The 19078-nt window shown below is 46.3% G+C and overlaps 1 protein-coding gene across 21 annotated transcripts in view; it reads left to right on the forward strand.

The window, feature by feature from the left end:
* mark3a (MAP/microtubule affinity-regulating kinase 3a) overlaps positions 1–19078 on the forward strand; it is a 63522-nt gene that overhangs the window by 35773 nt on the left and 8671 nt on the right. For 6 of the 21 annotated variants that reach the window (XR_015941610.1, XM_088647739.1, XM_088647735.1 and 3 more), the window contains exons 5-16: positions 2169–2234; positions 5144–5214; positions 7042–7098; positions 8037–8273; positions 9492–9632; positions 10194–10293; positions 11897–12009; positions 12525–12681; positions 12865–13082; positions 13480–13583; positions 16487–16747; positions 18263–18289. Coding sequence is in view for 19 of the 21 variants with exons in the window: in XM_088647739.1 (XP_088503865.1) it covers positions 2169–2234; positions 5144–5214; positions 7042–7098; positions 8037–8273; positions 9492–9632; positions 10194–10293; positions 11897–12009; positions 12525–12681; positions 12865–13082; positions 13480–13583; positions 16487–16747; positions 18263–18289 (1552 nt within the window). In the remaining 2 variants the exon portion in view is untranslated. Of the gene's footprint in view, positions 1–2168; positions 2235–5143; positions 5215–7041; positions 7099–8036; positions 8274–9491; positions 9633–10193; positions 10294–11896; positions 12010–12524; positions 12682–12864; positions 13083–13479; positions 13584–14441; positions 15499–16486; positions 16748–18262; positions 18290–19078 lie in introns of those variants that run through there. The other 15 variants (XR_015941611.1, XM_088647737.1, XM_088647740.1 and 12 more) reach the window with 7 other exon arrangements.

Genomic DNA, 19078 nt, shown 5'->3' on the forward strand with positions numbered 1-19078 from the left:
GCACAGTCAGATCCATGGCAAGGAGAAACACGATGAGCGTTAGGCTATGTTAATTTCTAGCAGTGACTGTTGCACAGGTGCACAGGGCCCAGGGGCAGTTGGCAGTCTGCACAGCTGCTCTTTTTTCGGTTAGCCCTGAATGATTGCCCTAGACTAAAAGACAGGCACCCCCTGCTGGGAAAAGTCAATGCAATCAGTTTCTGAAAGCCTACTCTACGCAGGGTGGAAGCAATTGGTTCTACATCTGTATGCATTCATTCCCTTTGCATAAAATGATTTAGTTAAAATGGTGCTATGTTGATTTACGGACATGAAGCTTTAAAAATATCTGCAAAAAACCAAATGCCATCCACAATACTCATTTATATTTCCTACACGATATTTAGATGAGTCTGAATTGTTTTCAACCTATTTGCTTTTAGGAGTTATTGACTGGGCTGTTAATATTAAAATTCTAAAAAATGTGACTGAAAAACTAAATGACTAAAATGTGAGTTGGTCTTAAGAAAATAATTGTTGGCATCTTACAGGTTTGTAGCAGTTTTTTTTTTAAATCCGTTACGTGAAGCTAAAAATAACCACAAAGCAAAAGAACAGGATTGGAGCAGAGGAAGAGTAAGAAAAGAGGTTAAGGATCTGAAGTGTTTCTGATTCGTGACTGTGGGCGTTTTGTGCGTCTGTGATAAATTTAGGTACAGTTAGAGCAGTACACTGATTCTTCTGTTAATGAGCACTTGTCAGATCTCAGCTGCCTGCGAGGTGGGAGTTACTCGAGAATATTCACAAAAAAAATGACTTCCATCAAATTTCCACCCTTTATATTCTTATTAGCAACATTGTGTTGCAAGGAAGCTGTTTGTAAATACATTTTTAAAAACTTTTCCTTTTTTTGCCTTAACAAAATGCTTCATTTTTAGTGGTAAAGGCTTCTGTCCCAGATCAGTGCTCTGTCGAGCTAATGGTATTCTCCATTTCCAGAGGCCACATATTAACAGGTTTGTTAATATTACACACCCACTAAGCCCCAGAAAACTGTAAACACATTTTTGAGATTTTTTTTCCTACGAGTCCAATACTCGTCACAAGGTTAGCTTGTAAAGCACTGTACCATTTTTTTTATTGACCTTGCAGAAGCTCCCCGTACATAAATACATCCCAGTTACCTCGCTTGATGGAAGACAGGATACACTCGTGCGTACAGTAGGAATAGGTAAAGGTTTTATTCCACGCTGAAAGGAAAAGAAAAGAGACAAAAAGCTTCGGCTGCGTGCCTTCTTCCCGTGAAGATGGCCGACCCAGGGAAGGCTCTGCAGCCAGCGTCGTCTCTTTTCCTTTCGGCTCCGTTTAAACCTTTACCTGTTCCTTTGCAGCCCCTGCGTGCTGGCGCAGCTCCCTGCTCTAACCTCTGTGCTCATACACGCAGTCCGGCTGCATCGCCTCCGTGGAACGTCCTTCTCCTCTCGTTTCGTTTCATTGTGTTCGAGAGGTTCAATGGGCTGAACGCACGTGACTGGTACTGTATGTAATTTCCTGCCACAGCGTTTTTAACAGAGGGCTGCAGTAGCTCTCGGTCCAGTTCTGGTGAAACTAAAGCTTGCAGGCGAAGGACCTTCCTGCAGTGTTTTCAGGGCCGGTCCTGGTTTAATGCTTTCTGCTGCAGGAGCCAGTGAAGGGGATACCATTCAGCCGGCACTTCAGACACCCCTGTTTAATGTTTAACACTTGGTCTCCCATTTATTTGTGATCAGAGTGGATGGTTTCCAGCCCCTTCAGCCTCAGACTCCTATTTAAAACTTTCCCCAGACCTCTCGTTAAAAGCCTCTGAACATTTTTTTCATATGCTACTTCAGTCACTTTGTCAGTTTTCCAAATAGTTGTGGTTAATTGTTTTTCTTTTATCCTCGTTTCAGGCCACTCCTGTTCAGCAATTATCTGTTCAGAGGGCAGACATAGACAGTATAATGGAGCCAAGATGGGGGGGGGGGGGGGGGAGACACCGGGGTTTCTCCTTTTTTAAATCAACCTCTGCACCTTCAGGCACTGCTTTCATGTCTGAGAAGCCTAGGTGTTTCGTTTCTGAAACACATTTTTGTGGGGATGGATTAAAAAATCGGATAAAATGAAGACATTTTTAATTAAAAAAACGTTTTCTCCTCTTCCCTCTACAGTGAAACTGTTTGAAGTCATTGAAACCGAGAAGACACTGTACTTAGTAATGGAGTATGCCAGTGGAGGTGAGTGGAGCCGCCCAGCTGCAGTTGCAGCACAGGAGTAGGGGAAGGCCTCTGCAGGCCTGCAGGTTACCTTGGTACTGGGGGGGTTGTGGGGGGGGGGTTCAGTGTGTGGGAGGTGTGTTTTGTGTGTGTTGAGGGGAGGTGTGGGTTCTCCGAGTCTGAAAGCGGAACCCGGTTTGTGTCGCGCCAAGGGGAGCGGGCTTCTCTACGTCGGCCTGGGCACGAGAGGACCCGGTCACGTTTAGCGCTGCCCCTGGAAAGGAGAAACGAAGTCAGATGCGCAGGCTGACGGAGCAATGCTCTGCAAAGCAGGCCAGCTGCCTGCACCTGCAGTGGGCCCGTTTGAAGCAAAAAATTCCACGATGCAAAACAAAGCTCTTCTAGTCTGGGGTCAGACATACCTACAGAAGCTTTCAATTCTATGATGATGATGATGATGAAGAAAGTCGTTTCTTACACTTATATAGTGCTTTTCTGGACACTCCACTCAAAGCACTTTAAAGGTAGTGGGGACTCCCCACCACCGCCACCAATGTGCAGCCCCACCTGGATGATGCGATGGCAGCCATAGTGCGCCAGAACACTCACCACACATCAGCAATCAGTGGGGAGGAGAGCAGAGTGATGAAGCCAATTCATAGATGGGGATTATTAGGAGGCCATGTTTGGTAAGGGCCAATGGGAAATGTGGCCAGGACGCCAGGGTTACACCCCTACTCTGATATAAGGTTACAAATGGCAATGGCTTCCCGTTTTTATCTTTAAATGCACTTACTCATACTTGTGTCCCCTGTTTCGTGTTTCACTGTTGATTCTGCGCCAGTCCAGGGGGTTGAGTTTTTCCAAGCTTTAGAGGATTTTGACTGCTTGCCCTACATTGGCCAGCAGCCATATCACCCTGCAACTCACAACTGGCAACCCACTGAATCTCAGCAGGTGTGAGCCTGGTCAGTACCTGGATGGGAGACCTCCTGGGAAAAACTAAGGTTGGCACTCACCCTGCGGTCTGTGTGGGTCCTAATGCCCCAGTATAGTGACGGGGACACAATACCGTAAACAGGCGCCGTCCTTCGGATGAGACGTAAAACTGAGGTCCTGACTCTCTGTGGTCATTAAAAATCCCAGGGCGTTTCTCGAAAAGAGTAGGGGTGTAACCCCGGCGTCCTGGCCAAATTTCCCATTGGCCCTTACCAAACATGGCCTCCTAATAATCCCCCTCTATGAATTGGCTTCATCACTCTGCTCTCCTCCCCACTGATAGCTGATGTGTGGTGAGCGTTCTGGCGCACTATGGCTGCCGTCGCATCATCCAGGTGGGGCTGCACATTGGTGGTGGTGGAGGGGAGTCCCCATTACCTGTAAAGCGCTTTGAGTGGAGTGTCCAGAAAAGCACGTGTAAGCAAATATTATTATTATTACATTATCTGCAAGATGAAAAAATATATCAATACAAACCTCTGTTTATCATGGCTCCTTCAAGCTGTTTGCCACCTTATACCGTATATATGGTTTCTGACTTTAATACTCTACACCTGTCTACATTTGTCATATGGCAGGTGTATTCTGAGCATTGAAATTTCTTAGTCTATTTGAACGGCCCTTGCACCTGCTAATGTGTTTTCTGATCATTTTATCTTGACTAGTTTGATATTTGCACTGGAAGTAAATCATAAATATAAATTAGGCAAAGCTGTGTTCCTAATACAGATTCCTGTGGTACTCCACTTATTAGTTCATCCCAATCTGAGCACTCATCCCTCGCTTTTCTGTCCATTAAATAGTTCTCTATTTAAAGACCTATATTGCCTTGAATGCCTACTGCCTGCAGTTTAACACTCATCAAAAGCCTTGTGAAATGCTAAGAATACCCTGTTATATGCAGTTTGTGTCCCGTACTGTAATTGCTTGTTCAAAGAGCTCTGATAAGCTAATCAAGCAAGAGCTACTTTTTCTACATCCATGTTGACTAGCCACTGGGATCCTAATGTCACACAAATACTTTGGCTTAATTCTAATCATTGTTTTCATTACCTGACATGTAACAGAAGTATGATTCATTGATCTAAAATTAATTGGTTTGGTTTTTGTTGCCAATATATGGCCTTTTACTTCCGTCTTGAGTGACCGTTGGAAGAGTATTGCTAACAGTCTATGAATAACATTTTTTCCTTAAGTATAATTAGAAGGATACCATCAAGACCTGGAGCTTTGTTGATTTCAAGGTCTTGTAATACTTCTCCTGTTGTCTTGATTCTGCACGTGGCATGTTGTCATCTTCTTGGTGAACAGCTGAGTGCAATAGTCATATACCATGTGAGCCATTTCCCTTTCATAAGGTTTTCCATCATTATCTCTTGTGTCCTTTGCCCTTTAGTTGCCGTGGTAATACTGAGAACATTGCAATGGTGGCTACAATTATTTTTTAACTCTCTTTTGGCCTTTCTATTTTTTTTACCCATACTGCAGTTTGTTGTGCTGACTTTTCTTAGCCGAGTCTCCTTTTATCATTTTAGAAAGTGCTTTATTTCCCCTTGCTTTTCTTAATTGATTAATTAAACCATCTGCAGTTTCCTACTGTAACCCTAACCTCCAAGAGACTGATGTCTGCAAGTCAGGGGGCATTGGAAAACTCCAGGTTTCTCAGACTAAAGTGAATTCCAGTCAACTTCATAATTATTACTGAACTAAGGTAGCAACAAAGACCTGGAGTTGGTGCTTTATGCAGACAAATAATTAAACTATTTATTTTGCTGTTTTAGCACTCTGCTGACTGGTGAGTGTTTGAGAGAAAGTTACCTTTGTCCTGTGAACAAAGTTAACTCCTATCAAAAGGGAAAGACAACTAGGAAATAAAGGTGATAAAACCTCTGTTATTTTTGTCAAAAGAATTATTTTTTTTTGTCTTTCAGGAGAGGTCTTTGACTACCTAGTTGCACATGGAAGAATGAAGGAAAAGGAGGCCAGAGCTAAATTTAGACAGGTACTGCAGTGTGCTCATTTTAAATCTTCCCAGCCATATTTCTTTATTGCATTTCAACCCTACAGCTCTGGGTTAGATGGGAAGATGCAAATCATTATTTTTGTTTAAACATGAAGCAGACTCATCAGAAAGCCCTTGGAATTTAGTGCAGGTATATACAAAGGCTCTCCTTATAATATCTCTTTTTCTCCTTATATTTGCCCTTATTTTAGGTAGTTGGACTGGCAAAAGGTGGCAAAACTATAGGTCCCTTAGTCCCTGAATAAGTCCAAGAGTTATTCCATTGGCTTGTGTTAGCTTGGATTAGTTTGTTTTCTTGATGAGGCACAACTTTCCAAGCAAAGATGCACACACCTCTCAGCTTCATGATTAGAAAGACGGATTTGTTTTTTAATGCGTATTGATAAGATGTGGTGTATTTCATATCACTTCAAAACTTCTAAATTTCCATGGAGCACAAGAGGTCACCATTACAAGAAGTCACACTGCTGTTGAGCTTTCTTCCTTTTCTACATACAGATATGGTTAAAGTATTTAATTGTATTATTAGCTCACGCCTTAAGTTATTTATAGATCTATGACTGAAAACTTCCAAAGCTGTTGGTTGGGAGTAGACCTGCCCTAGAAGCACCATCCAGAAAAATACATTCTATGGTGTAGCAGCCAGCTTCTAGAAAAATAAAGGATTCAGTAGTAGACCTCTTTATCTTAAACCCTAAGATCTGTAGATCCTTCCTAGAGTTTTTTTTTTAAAACAACAAATCCTCAAAGTAGCTCTGCAAGATTTAGGTGATGCAGCTTTTCCAGCTCCTCCCTCATCTCCCCTCACCCCAAGTGTTGCAGTCCAGCTCTTAGTTTTTCCAAGACACAGAATTCTGGGTCAGCTGGAAAATGCTGCAAAAAGATCTTCCAGGTAGTTCAATGTTTCTGTGTTTTGGGATGAGCAAGGTTTTCTCTTGTCTGGCTTCTGACCACATGCTTCACTGCCTCATTTTTGCATTAAAATTGTTCAAGACGTTTGTGGGCTTCAGTCCGGTTTTCCCGCTTGGAAGTGTTTGCAGCAAAGAAGTGCAGTGGAAGATGTTGCAGTCATTTGCTCTCTTTCACCGGGTCCTGTTACAGAGCTTCAGATAATCCCCGATTATGAAGATGTCAGTGTTTCCAGCAGTGAACTAAAAGGAAAAATGAGCTTCCAACCACTGTAACAAAGCAAGAGTCTTAAGCATTGCCACAGTCTGTTCAATGATGACAAAAAAACGACAGTGCTTTGACAAAATGAGTAATTCCTCCTTAGGGGTTAATAATAATACGTTATTCTAGGTTAGCAAGGTGTTAGTTTTGCTCACAGGTTTTAGGTTGTTCATCTGATACTGTTTTCAATTTCTCCCAACAACTCAAACAGTTGTTTTTTGACTGACCCCTTTTTTTTTTGTTTAAAAGGCAAAATGACTCAGGGATTGAGTTTTACAGAATCTGTTTATGAGAATGGGAATTTAGTGTAGCTGTGTATAATATGCAAATCTGGCACGAGAAAGCTTAAACACAGGGTCCAGTGCAGTTTAATCAATTATTGATTTCTGGCAACATAAAAGCCAAAGTGCTCATCCTGACTAATATGTTTTGGGGGATAAATTTTGTGGAGACAGCCATTAACATTTTGATTAGAGGCTGTTAAAACTACGTTCTTTTTGGGATCATTTAAATCAGTTTTCTGTCGCCCCCTTGGCAGAATTAACACATGAGATCCACATTCAAAACACTGCTCCAAGTGAATTTGAAGTTCAGTAAGTTAATGAAACTTGTCTTCTCCCTGTGTGTTTTGTTCAGATTGTGTCTGCGGTGCAGTACTGTCATCAGAAGCACATAGTTCACAGAGACTTGAAGGTGGGTAGAGTGGAGTTGGTTTGGATACTTGCAACCTTTGTGCTTCCCTGCAGTTGCTTTCAGAAGAACACAGTACCCGCTGTCTCCCTCCATCCCTCTTCCAATTTCATCCCGAAGGGTGGTTGTATTGTAAGCTTATGAAATATTCAGAACGCTCTCTCTTTTAATGCATTGGTCATTCACGTGGTAAGACCTGATTAAATGTGTTACACGGGAAAGCCTGCAAAGACTGTTCTCAATCCCATGGAACCCGGGGATGATTCCCAGGTTTGTAGAAGATGCCCCCCCCCCTGCCTGTCACAAGCCACATGTCAGGGACGGAAAGAACAACCTGTTGGGTCTCAGTTCAGTCTGTCCCATAGCTGTTTTGAATTTATAACTTGCATTTTGGGGGGGGGGTCATTCTTTGCATTGCAATCAGTCGGCAAACTGTAATTTTTGTTTGACTCGGGGAATCTGTGAAGGCACCTTTGATGACAGATGAACTAGATGATAAACACGCTGGTGTGGCCCTGTGATGGGCTGGCGTGTTGCCTGGGGTGCGCCCAGACTTTCCCTGAACTGGGAGAAGTGGTTAGAAAATGGATGGGTGGTAAATAAACAAATATCCAGCTCAAAGCAAAAAACGCTGAAGGTGTTGAACTCCATAAAACACCAGCCATCAGTCGTGTGTCTGTGTAGCATACATTTCTACTACTGTGTATGCGTGTTTAAGCTACACGGGCTTCTGTAATGGCAGCTCAGTTCCCGTCTGCTGTTGAGTGGACTCGTCTGCTGTTGGCGCTTGATCCGCAGAACTGGATCTTTGCGACTGGGGGGCGGGGAGGGCGGCACGGCTGAAAATTCCTCGTCTGTGTCCCGCGGGATGGCCTTTTTTGCTGTTGTTTTTCACTGTGGCCTCTGCCCTTTGACCCCAACCCCCCCCCCCCCTCCCGCAGGCGGAAAACCTGCTCCTGGACGCGGACATGAATATTAAAATTGCCGACTTCGGCTTCAGCAACGAGTTTACGCTGGGCAACAAACTGGACACTTTCTGCGGGAGCCCCCCCTACGCCGCGCCCGAGCTCTTCCAGGGCAAGAAGTACGACGGGCCGGAGGTGGACGTCTGGAGCCTGGGCGTCATCCTCTACACCCTCGTGAGCGGCTCGCTGCCCTTCGACGGCCAGAACCTGAAAGTAAGGGGTGGGGAGGGGGGCCTGTTTAGTCATTAATAATGGCTTACATTTATATAGCGATTTTCTGGACACGCCACGCAGAGCGCTTTACGGGTAACGGGGAATCCCACAACCACCACCAGTGTGTAGCCCCCACTTGAACGGTGCAAGGGCAGCCATAGTGCACCAGTCCGCTCCCCACACACCAGCTCTCAGTGGGGAGGAGAGCAGAGTGACGAAGCCAGTGCAGACAGGGAGTTTATTAGGAAGCCGTGACTGGTAAAGGCCAATGGGCTGTCTGAAGAGGAGAAGGAGTTAATGGTCAGTCGCCTTGTAACATCTATTTGCAGCCTTTTTGAGTGGAAAAAACATACCTATGGAGTTGAGCGTCACCTTCCACGCCTGAGTTAAATCATTCTGGGAGAGAAAGGGAATCAAAGGCAGAAATTTCAAAACTGCCCCCACTCTGCGTTATTTTAAGCAGAGTGCTTCTTAAGAAAAATGTCAAAGGAGAGAGAGAGCTGAACTCTGGTGGTGTGAGTGGTGAAGTATAGACCGGATTAAAACTGCAGGGCTGAAACAAGGTAACTTGTTACTATGAGTCTTTTCCAGAGTGCCTTGTATTGGTAAAGTCTAGCCTCTGCTGTTTTCGCAAAGCAGAATGTCGTTCTAGTGTGAATACCGGCACTGAAGCACAAACCAGACAAATGTAACCAAATCCTAAAATCCCTGGACCAGTTGCTAATCAGTTTGGGTACAGAATAGGACTCGACTGTCTCTGGTCTTTTAGTAAAATACAGTGAGTTGAGAGTTTGAAATCCTCAGAGTACATTGTAACCTGGCACATAGATTATTTTGTTAACACATCGTACAGTGTGAGAAAGGTGGATTTTTATGTTTTGTTTTGTGTGGCCCAGTAAAATGTTGCCGGGAAGTTCTTAAAACATTCCGACTAGACTACAGAAGGATAGCAAACTAATGTTGTCAACACGTCTTCCGAGCGGAGTTGTAAATCACGTGCAAAACCTTAAAGTATACCCTAATCTTTAAGGAAGTGCAAGAGACATTCAGGTGTTTCAGGTCGTCTCCAGCCAGAATGTGCGGCCCATGGTTCTGAAGTTTGACCAGAGCTTGGATGTGAAGGTCAAAGTGCAAGCGTGGTCTTTCTCCTTATTGGCAGGTTGGAGTGTGCCCTCCCCCGCCTCTGTCCAATCCCTGCCTTTCTCTCCTTGTTTGCAGGAGCTGAGGGAACGCGTGCTGAGAGGAAAGTACCGGATTCCTTTCTATATGTCGACAGACTGTGAAAACCTCCTCAAACGCTTCCTGGTGCTAAACCCATCCAAAAGGGGTACACTTGAGGTGAGAGAAGACAGTGAAAATGTAAATATTTTAGTTATTACTTAACTCTCCCTACACGCCCCACCTGTCCTGTGTAAGTGTAGTAGCCAGTGTCTCATTAGTGCTGTAGAACCCTGGCCTGAAGCTCATCGTGTTGTGTGCAGAGCTGTAGACATCTGGAAGATGGGCTTTCTCATCTTAAAATGTGATGTTCCAGCACCACCATTTGGTCATTTTACAATGCAATTAAAAACTAGAACTACAAAGCTGCATCTGACCACTGATTTTCTGAATTGTTGCAGCGCTGTGTTGTAATCTACATGTGCATGCTTGCATGTTTATGTACATATTTACGTAACTAAAATGCCTTCTTTATTTAAGAGTTTGAAGAGCACGTAAATCTAAATAAAGCAAAGACTTTTCCGTCATCTGATTTCTTCACCTGTTGCAGAAATATTTGTGTGTTTTCATCTGTTCTGCTTTAATTAAAGAGTATTTTGCCAGATACAGTATCTTTCAGGTTATAAGAGATGAATGAATATGAAGTGTCTCTATCGTAGGGCATGTTGCAATGGGGTTGTCTGTAATGGTTATCTTTTTTAGCAAATTATGAAGGACCGGTGGATCAATGCAGGCAGTGAAGAAGATGAACTAAAGCCTTTTGTGGAACCTGACCTGGATATTTCAGATCAGAAGAGAATAGGTACTTGCATCCAAACGTTACAGTGTGATTAGTCATGGTATGTGCTGCAAATAGTATTATTCCCTCGTTGGCTGGTATCACTGCTTTCTAAATGTTGTGGTACTGCAAGTTATAGGTCATATGCTGCTCATTGGTAAGTTTTCCACGCTGAGTTATTTTGAGGTACGAACAGGAGAGGATTACAAAAGCCTCCAATAAAAATAGTCATAAAAAAACCTGCAATTTACATTTGTAATTTTAAATTCTAATATTATATTACACGATTTTATTAATGTAGTGATACAGTTTTAGCCCAGAAAGATTACATTAGGCTTTTGTGGGCTATATCTCACCATAGCTTGATAAACCCAACCCTAGGACATGTTTTTAAAGGAGTGGCCTGAAAGTAGCTCTGTCCGTATGGACATGACAAATTAAAGCCAATTGCATTCTCACAGAAGAAGTGTGTAATGAGGTTTGAAGTACTCTGCAGGAGCACCTTCTAGTTTTTCCTTTGTGCTGTTGAAAGTTAAATGCACACACTCCTTGCTGGCATGTTTTTCTCCCCCATGAGGGTGGCTTTACCAGTGGCTGTGCTTGAGGTTGCTGCTGGCGTTTTGGTACAGAGATGGCAATGGATTGCTTTAATGTGCAGCCTGTAATGTTTTGCTCTGGGCTGCCTGTGATGGCGTTGTCCTTAAAATGAACTATCGACTGAAGAGAAAGTGTCAGTGTGGTTTGCTTCAGTCAGTATTTGCACAGGGCTTATTGTAGCCACTATGCAAATGGCAAAGGTTCCCTTCCTAAGGTGTGATGATGACCCTACAAGGGAAGGCATTGAAGAAAAAGTTGCATTGGGAAAAAAAAAGTGAACTTTTACACACAGTGAACACAATAGGCCCCCAAGTGACTGGATAAAGCAGCAGAGACACTCTTTCAGAGCCCAGGCTGCGCACTGCAGTCTAGCTCTCATCGGTCTAAGTCTGGGCTGCTCTGCCCAAGGGACCTGCAGTCCGTGGTACAGAGTTAGCGCTGGCAGAGCTTGGCTGGGTCCAGTCCAGTTCATTTGTCATCTGCACTAGTGCAATGAGATGCTTATTTGCATGTATGCTCCTGTACAAAGACATTAAAGGAATCACCATAAACACAGAACAGCAGTTTTTAAACGTTTTTTTTTTAAAAATCAGACAAGCAGCGTGAGAAAAAAGGCCCATCAGTGTGAGTCGGGGGTAGGGGTAGAGTTCAGAAATGTGACAGCCCGTGGGAAGCAGTGGGTAACCCTGTGGCCTGCCCAGTACCTGTGAGCCGCCATTGCCTGTGAGTGCACTGCTCCTCCAGCTGTCCCTCAGGTGTCCTGTAGGGGTGCGCTCATGATTCTTCTCGGTCCTGTGCTTTTATAACGGGTGTAGGGGGTTACTTAGTTGATCAACAATTGTTGAATCCCAATTGGGGGGTGGGAAAAAAGATTTAAAAAAAAGCTTTAAATACCTGCCTTAAAAAAATCGACTTGGTAACAGAATATTTGTGATTTTCTCATGCACAGGGTATACAATAAAAGGACCACTTTGTGTTCTCTTGTGTGATATTTGCCTGGCTGAGAATCTATTTGTGGTTTGCTTTGCAGATATAATGGTTGGAATGGGTTACTCTCGTGAAGAAATTCACGAGTCTCTTGCCCGGATGAAATATGATGAAATAACAGCCACTTACTTGCTGCTGGGAAGGAAGTCCTCAGAGGTAAGGCTTGAGGGCCTCATGTATTAATGATGGTTATAAATGTTCATCTTTAGCATCATGCTAGAGCCCTGTGTATGCAGCATTCAGCCTGCTCGGAGAAACGCAAGGCTTTTAATCCTTCTGGTGGTGTAGCCCTGCTCTCATGCTAATTAGGCTGGCTTTCTTCCTGGGGCGTCACTTGCACCATTGAGCAGAGTATCCAAGATGCCAAACTGCTTGATTTCATGCATACTGTATAATGATAACTGTAATTGTTTATTATAGGGTTTCTAAAAAATTCCCTCTTTTGCTTGATGCTTTTGCACAAAGCTGTGCCTTTTTTGTGCTTCGCTCTGGCTTTTATTTCCGTTCCGAAGAGACAGCCCTGTGACACCTCACGGCTCTTTCTCAAGGGAGTGTTTATTAAAAACCCGAAAAGGGAGGCATATTAATAGACATTCGGAAGAGGTGACAGCTGCGGTCTTACAGAGCTGCGCACGGTTGATATTTATTCTGTTATTTTTTCCCACTTGCAGTTGGAGGCGAGTGATTCCAGCTCCAGCAGCAATCTTTCCTTGGCCAAAGTCAGGCCTAGCAGCGAGCTGAACAACGGCACGGGGCAGTCTCCCTCCCATCACAAGGTCCAGAGGAGCATATCGTCCAGCCAGAAGCAGAGGCGGTACAGCGATCAGGGTGAGTGTTGTACCCCTGGGCCCTGCACTAAACCGCCCCTCTGTTCACGCTTTCCTGTGGAGGGGAGGTTTGGGTGTGAGCAGTGGCCCAGTCCCTGAGCTGGGATTAAAACCAGATTTGATTGACCTCTCCCTCCCTCTCCCTCTCCCTCCCTCTCTCCGTTCATTCTGCCCTCCTCCCCAGCCGGCCCCTCCGTTCCCTCTGGGGCGAGCTACCCCAAGAGGAGTCAGACGAGCACCACCGACAACGACCTGAAGGAGGAAGGGGTCCAGCCCAGGAAGTCGAGCAGCAGTGCGGTGGGGGGGCGGGGCGTTGCCCCCCCGAGCCCCATGCTGGGCAACGCTAGCAACCCCAACAAGGCCGATATTCCCGACCGCAAAAAGGGCTCCGCCGCCCCCAGCGTGAGTGTACCCCTCTGTAAAACTCCTGGGCGTCTCGGTGGGGGAGTTCCATGGTTTTCTGTAGAGACACTTGCATCCCTGCATGAAGAGCAGCTGCCATGCTTTCTGATTGGCCTTAGGTATTGGTATAAGTATGCTTTCTGTTTGACTTATCTGGGGTTAGGGTTAGGGTTAGGGTATGAAAAAATATTGGTCCTCTTTTAAAAATAATGTAGTTACAGTGCTTAGGTCGGGAAGCAGTAGAGATCGGCTCTGCAGTGGTTTTCTTTTCTTTTCCGAAAGCCATGTTTCAGATGTAGTATTGGCGTATCTTGCGGGTGAGGTGTTGCCTTTCATGCAGCGATTGTTTGGTCTGAGCGATCCGTCTTAATTGACGTCTCCTCTCTTTCGGATGCAGAATAACTCGGTCTCCGGAGGGATGACCCGGAGAAACACGTACGTGTGCAGCGAGAGAAACAGCACAGACAGGCACTCTGTCATCCAAAACGGCAAAGAGAACAGGTAATGAGTCTCTCCCCTCTGTGCTGAAATAGGTCCGAGTCAGACGCTAGGGCTGGGAACACCGTGTAGCTGCAGCACAGACCTCAGAACACAGAGCAGGGCTACAGCATCTGGAACAAAGTTGATTCCAGGCGGGTTTTTTTGTGTGGTGCATCTCCCACCTGTGTTCTGCAAGGGACTTGCCTGCTCTTTTCTATTTGACTTGAGCTTTGTGGTTGGTATTTTGGTCCTGGTTTGAATTGCATACATCTTGTGAGAGGATAAATACACTTATCATCTATAGTATTAGCATGATGCAGCATTTAAAAAAATGCATATTTTGGATTTGGCACCCGCCCCATTACTGATTAATTAATTACAAGATTAGCTCTTGCTTTTTTTTTCTAGCTTTTTTTAATCTGAGAATCGAATTGAGATCCAACTTTACGATGTTACAAGTCCACAGCCTCAAAGACGTCTCTTCCAATATGATGTTTGTAAAATCCCATTTTTAAGATAGAGGTATCGGACTGCTCGCCTGGGCTGTGCTCATCTTGAAGCACATCCACCCGTACCCCACTGCCATGGCAGGCCCAGGGATAATTTTTCCCACTTTGCGTTTTTTCCATTTTTTTTCCTCCCCTAATATCTTTCTTCATCCGGTTTCATGAATGAATTGCTTAAAAAGAGGGAGAAGGCAGAGTTAAAGGTTCCCCTTCCTCTTTCTTTTCCTCTGCTTCTCTGTGTGTGGATTTTTTGGGGGGTACTCATGCAGATTTCACTGTTGTGTTCACTTTCTGCCCGCCTCTGCCTGGCCTGCCTGCCGCCGCCGCCACTGCGCCCCCCCTTACCCCCCCCCCCCGCCCGCCACTTTCACAGCCTGACCGAAATGTCAGCTAGCACGACTAGCCCCTCCGCGTGCGCGGCGGCGGAGCTCGCCACCTCCTCCTCCTCCTCTGCCTCCGCGCGGCTGCAGCATCAGAAGTCGATGTCCGCCTCGGCCTCGGGCCACCCCGCCCGCGCCACGCCGCCGCCCGCTGACGGCGGCGCCGATGTCTTCAGGCAGATGTAAGCCTCAGGAGCGGAGCGGTCGTCTGTCTGCACCCCGCGTCCTCACCTCTGTGCTGCCCGCAGCTCCCTGACCCCGCCCCGGCACTCCCCCCCTGCGCCTGTGCTGTGCGCGTTTGCTCCTGTATCTTCCTCACGACTCCTTCCTGCTCGCTTGTCCGTTTTAGCAAGCGTGTTGTAACCCCCCCCCGGTTAACGCATCTTTAACTTGCATTCTTAGCTCTTTTGGTTTGTTTTAATCACGTACCTCTTCTGGTTTGTTAGTTGTAGTGTGTTGGGGGGGGGGGCTCGCCGTGGAGTTTTGAGCGCTAACACGACGCAAGAGTGCATTCTCACGCTGATGGTAGTCGGCTTGGCCGTGCATTAACATAGGCCGCCATCTTTGACTCTGATGGGCGGTTCACTCCTGGTCCTGGAGAGCCCCTGAGCCTTCTGGTTTCTTTCCATCCTCTCGTATCGACGTGCTTGGAGCCAGCTGTTAACAGGACTGATCTGCAGTACTGCTGTTCCCTGGCCTTTACTCATGGAGGATTATTAGTTAGCTATGAAACCTGATGAGCTACAGCCCTCCAGGACCAGGAGTGAGCGCCACTGGGAAAGGCCAATCTACTGCACAGCAGGTGTTTAAATTGGTTGGGCAGTTGATCAGATGTTTTGAAACCACAGGGTAAAGGGCATTTTTTTTTTGTGAGGCCGCTGCTTCTGAATTTCAGAGTTTCTGGTATTTTTTTATGGTTCTCTCGGGCTAGAATCCCAACCCGAGAGAACCTTTGTAAAAATGGGCTAGAGAGGTGAACAAAGTGTACAAAGGGAAATGAGAACACCAGGTAAGACTTGTATCGGAAAAACCGTGGTTTTGTCAAAAATGCGATGTGATCAAGAAGAAAATTACATCTGGCTTTGTGTTTTTGCTTGAAATGAACAATTAGTTTGCCGAGAGGTTTCCTATGGTTTTGATCTTGGGGAAAAAAGGATGTGTGGCTAGGCGTTACGTCATTTGATGCTGGCACTGGAGTCGTGGTGCCACAGTTTCGGCTTGCGTTGGAAGAGATGATTGTTTCAAGGCTTCTTTCAGGGTTCTGCTTTTCGAAGGCATGCGCTCAATTTGTAGTTTATCCATTCAAGCAGGAACTCTCTGATGAAGCGTTTCCCTGTAGATGAATTAGCTTGAACTTTATTCCAAAATAAAGTTAAAGTCTCTGGAAATTCTCCATCCTTGATATCATGTAACATCACGGGAGCACTGATTCACTCGAGCCAGAAAACTGGAAGCAAACGCTTTCATGTTTCTTGTGTCTGTGTGTGGATGGTGAGGTTTAAAGCCTGGATGTTTTTTTTTTTAATGACTGGTGCCTTGTTTATTCATTCATGTCAGCCTGCGAACTGGAAGCCGTGCTGGTCCCAGCATGCTTTCTTGCCCTCCGTGAACTAGTTGCTCTGTCCCCCTGGCCCTCTGTATCCTGCTCTGACTGCTATGGGGCGTCACCCGCTGCGTTCCTCTGCTCTCCGAGCTGCCATGCTGCGGAAGTCTGTCCTGTGGTGTGGTGTCCTTCTCGGTGACAGGAGATGGACATGTTGACCACAGAGGCGCTTGCGGTCTTGGCCAGGCCTGCGTAGTCTCCCTTCCTCAGAGGGGTGTACACCAGCTCGGGAGGAAACTGGAGGAGGTCTCGCCGCCGATTTTGTGAGGATTTCTCGCTTGGAGCGTGTCCGCGGGAAAGACGAGCACCGTTGTGGGCTGTGATCCCCTGTTCCCCCTCGCAGCAGTCCTGGAGTAGTGTGTGTGAGTGTGTGTGAGTGTGGGAGAGAGTCCGGTGTGTTAACCGTGCGCTGCTGCTCCTCTCTCTTCCCCCCAGCACCACCCCCAGCCCGCGCAACCCCGTGGCCTCCACCCACAGCATCACCAGCGCCACCACGCCCGACCGCCTGCGCTTCCCGCGCGGCACGGCCAGCCGCAGCACCTTCCACGGCGGCCAGCTCCGGGAGCGCCGCACCGCCACCTACAACGGGCCGCCCGCCTCGCCCTCGCTCTCGCACGACGCCACGCCCCTGTCCCAGACGCGCAGCCGCGGCTCCACCAACCTCTTCAGCAAGCTCACCTCCAAGCTGACGCGCAGGTAGGCGGGCCGGCGCCGGCGCCCGGGGGGGCTCCTGCCTTCCTCGGCTTTGCTCGCTCCCCCCAGGGGAGCGCCCAGGCCTTTCCCCACGCGAGAGGCCCGTTCTCGGAGACCGGGATGGTAACAAAACTGAACGTCGGCCTTCCACCTCAACACTGCCCCCAGGCCACAGACGGAGGTGGTTGTTACCATCCGGGGTCTCTCCTCCGTCTTCCTGCTGGCCTCGACGCCCGAGCTCACTGGGAATCGGGGCTTCATTTTAAACCCAGGGCCTGTTGCTGGCTGTCCCTCCAGCGTGCAGACTGGAAAGACAGGCCGTCTGCAGGTCTGGGCTTGGAACGGAGGCCCTTCTTTTCTCTTCCCTGAGTTACGTCCCGCGGGACGTCGGCCACGCACGACTTCTGCATGGCGTCTTCGCAGAGAAATGGGATCTTTAAAAAAAGTCCCAAAGTAAAGGTTTTTCTTTCTGTCTCTTCTGTTCATTTCATGCCATAGCTGAAAGGCTCCAGTGTTGAGCTGTAGATTTATGTTCATGTTGCGCTTTTACCTGTGGCATTTAAATGTCAGTCTTTCTGTTCCGCCATACACTCGACGTCTGTTAGTGGCAGCTTCTCTCTTCTGATGTCTTACAGGTGGAGCATTTTTACACACAGATTTTAAGTTGTGCCTTAATTATATGTGTGTGTGTAATTATGCGTTATATACCATTTAAAAAATCATTAAGGTTACTTGAACGTTGACAAAATGCTAGGGTTACAATTTTACTATATTATAAATATTTTCCAATTTAAAAAAATTACAGTAAATTCCCTAAATTAAAGTCAGTATTGACTTACAGTATATGTGGAATTACTCTAATTCAGAGAGCCTGCAATTCAGGAAGGGGGAATTAACAAAAATTGTACTCCAAGGGGAGTTTAATATTAAAACCATTGTAGTGATCTCCCATTTGAATTAAAAAAATAAACAGAGATGGGCTTTCTCTCTGAATAAGATTTCAAGCAAAATTCCTCTTGGCCCACGTTACCAAGTTGTGCTGCAGAAGTGAAATATTAGATTCTGTGGGATAGTTTTCTTCACGTAAATGAGACGACTGAAGTAGCCTGTAGTGTTGTGCTAAAGCATAGCGGATCGCATTTTCTCATTTCTTGTTAACAAGCTGAAGAACCTTGTAATATCTGTAAATAAGCAGACATGATCGTTCTTTAAGTTAATGAACACCGGCCCTGGCACAGAGCATGAGCTGTGATAGGAACAAGCGATTTAGGCCACAAATATATCTCATTTCAGTGGGTGAAGAAATCAATCTGGCCCCGGCTGTTTCAGCGCTTAAAATGTGGTTCTGAAACTGGGAATCAAAATCAACTTCCTTGCTACTGGTCACTCAGTTCTGTTTTTGTTTCATTATGCATCATTATGGATTCTCTCATTTTTTCTTTACTCATTCAGATTGTCTGTTTTTTTTCTTCTGATTTTTCCCTTTACGTTTTTTTTTACTGCCTTTTTTTTTTGTAGAAACATGTCATTCAGGTTTACCAAAAGGTAGGACCTCCAATTGGCTGCTTCTGTGATTAACACGAGACGTAGGCTGTTAATCGTTAACCGAACTGACTGAACTCGCTGCTTGAGACTAAACCCGCCGGTGGCGCGAGGGGCGGAGCCAGCGAGCGGCCCCGGGTCACACGTGTGCGCCGTGCGTTGTCGAGCATGTCTGCCGCAGCTGCTGTCCCTGCGGCTCGGCGGAGAACCAAAAACTCAGAACAAACACTACTAATCTCCCATGCATGCCTTTCTGCAGAACTGGGGTTTGTGCACATCGCTGATGTGTTTTTGTGTTTGCCCAGCCCCCCCCCCCCAATGCACGGGCGTGTTTACCATTTGCCAACACGTTGTTTTGGTGCAGGTAAGTTTTTTCCAGTGTGCCTTAGCCACAAAGGTACCGTGCCTAAAAAATAAATAAATCAAACTGCGACCCCCCACCCTCCCCCGTTATTAATGTCTGTCGAAGACAGGCTTGGGACCGCCTGCTGGCGAAATGTCTGGGAAGAGAAATCTGCGAGTTAAGTTGGGTTACACAGTGGAGAGGAGAGAGACCCTTTCGGTGGAGGCAGCTAGTTTTATTTTATGAGTCGTTGTATGAGCTGTAGGTCCCTGAGGAGGTCAGGCGGTCAAGCGCTGAATCGCACTTTATCCTGAGTCCATAGCCTTCCTAGCATGAGATGACTCCTCGATGGAGGCGTTAGGCCGTGGGCGAGGTGGGCTTTGGCAGTGTGAAGACCCTCTGTCAGAGCTGTGCACCCCCACCTCCACTCCTTCATCTTATGAATGCCA

Source organism: Lepisosteus platostomus, chromosome 10, assembly GCF_059453375.1.
Source record: "Lepisosteus platostomus isolate fLepPlt1 chromosome 10, fLepPlt1.hap1, whole genome shotgun sequence".
Taxonomy (NCBI): Eukaryota; Metazoa; Chordata; class Actinopteri; order Semionotiformes; family Lepisosteidae; genus Lepisosteus; species Lepisosteus platostomus.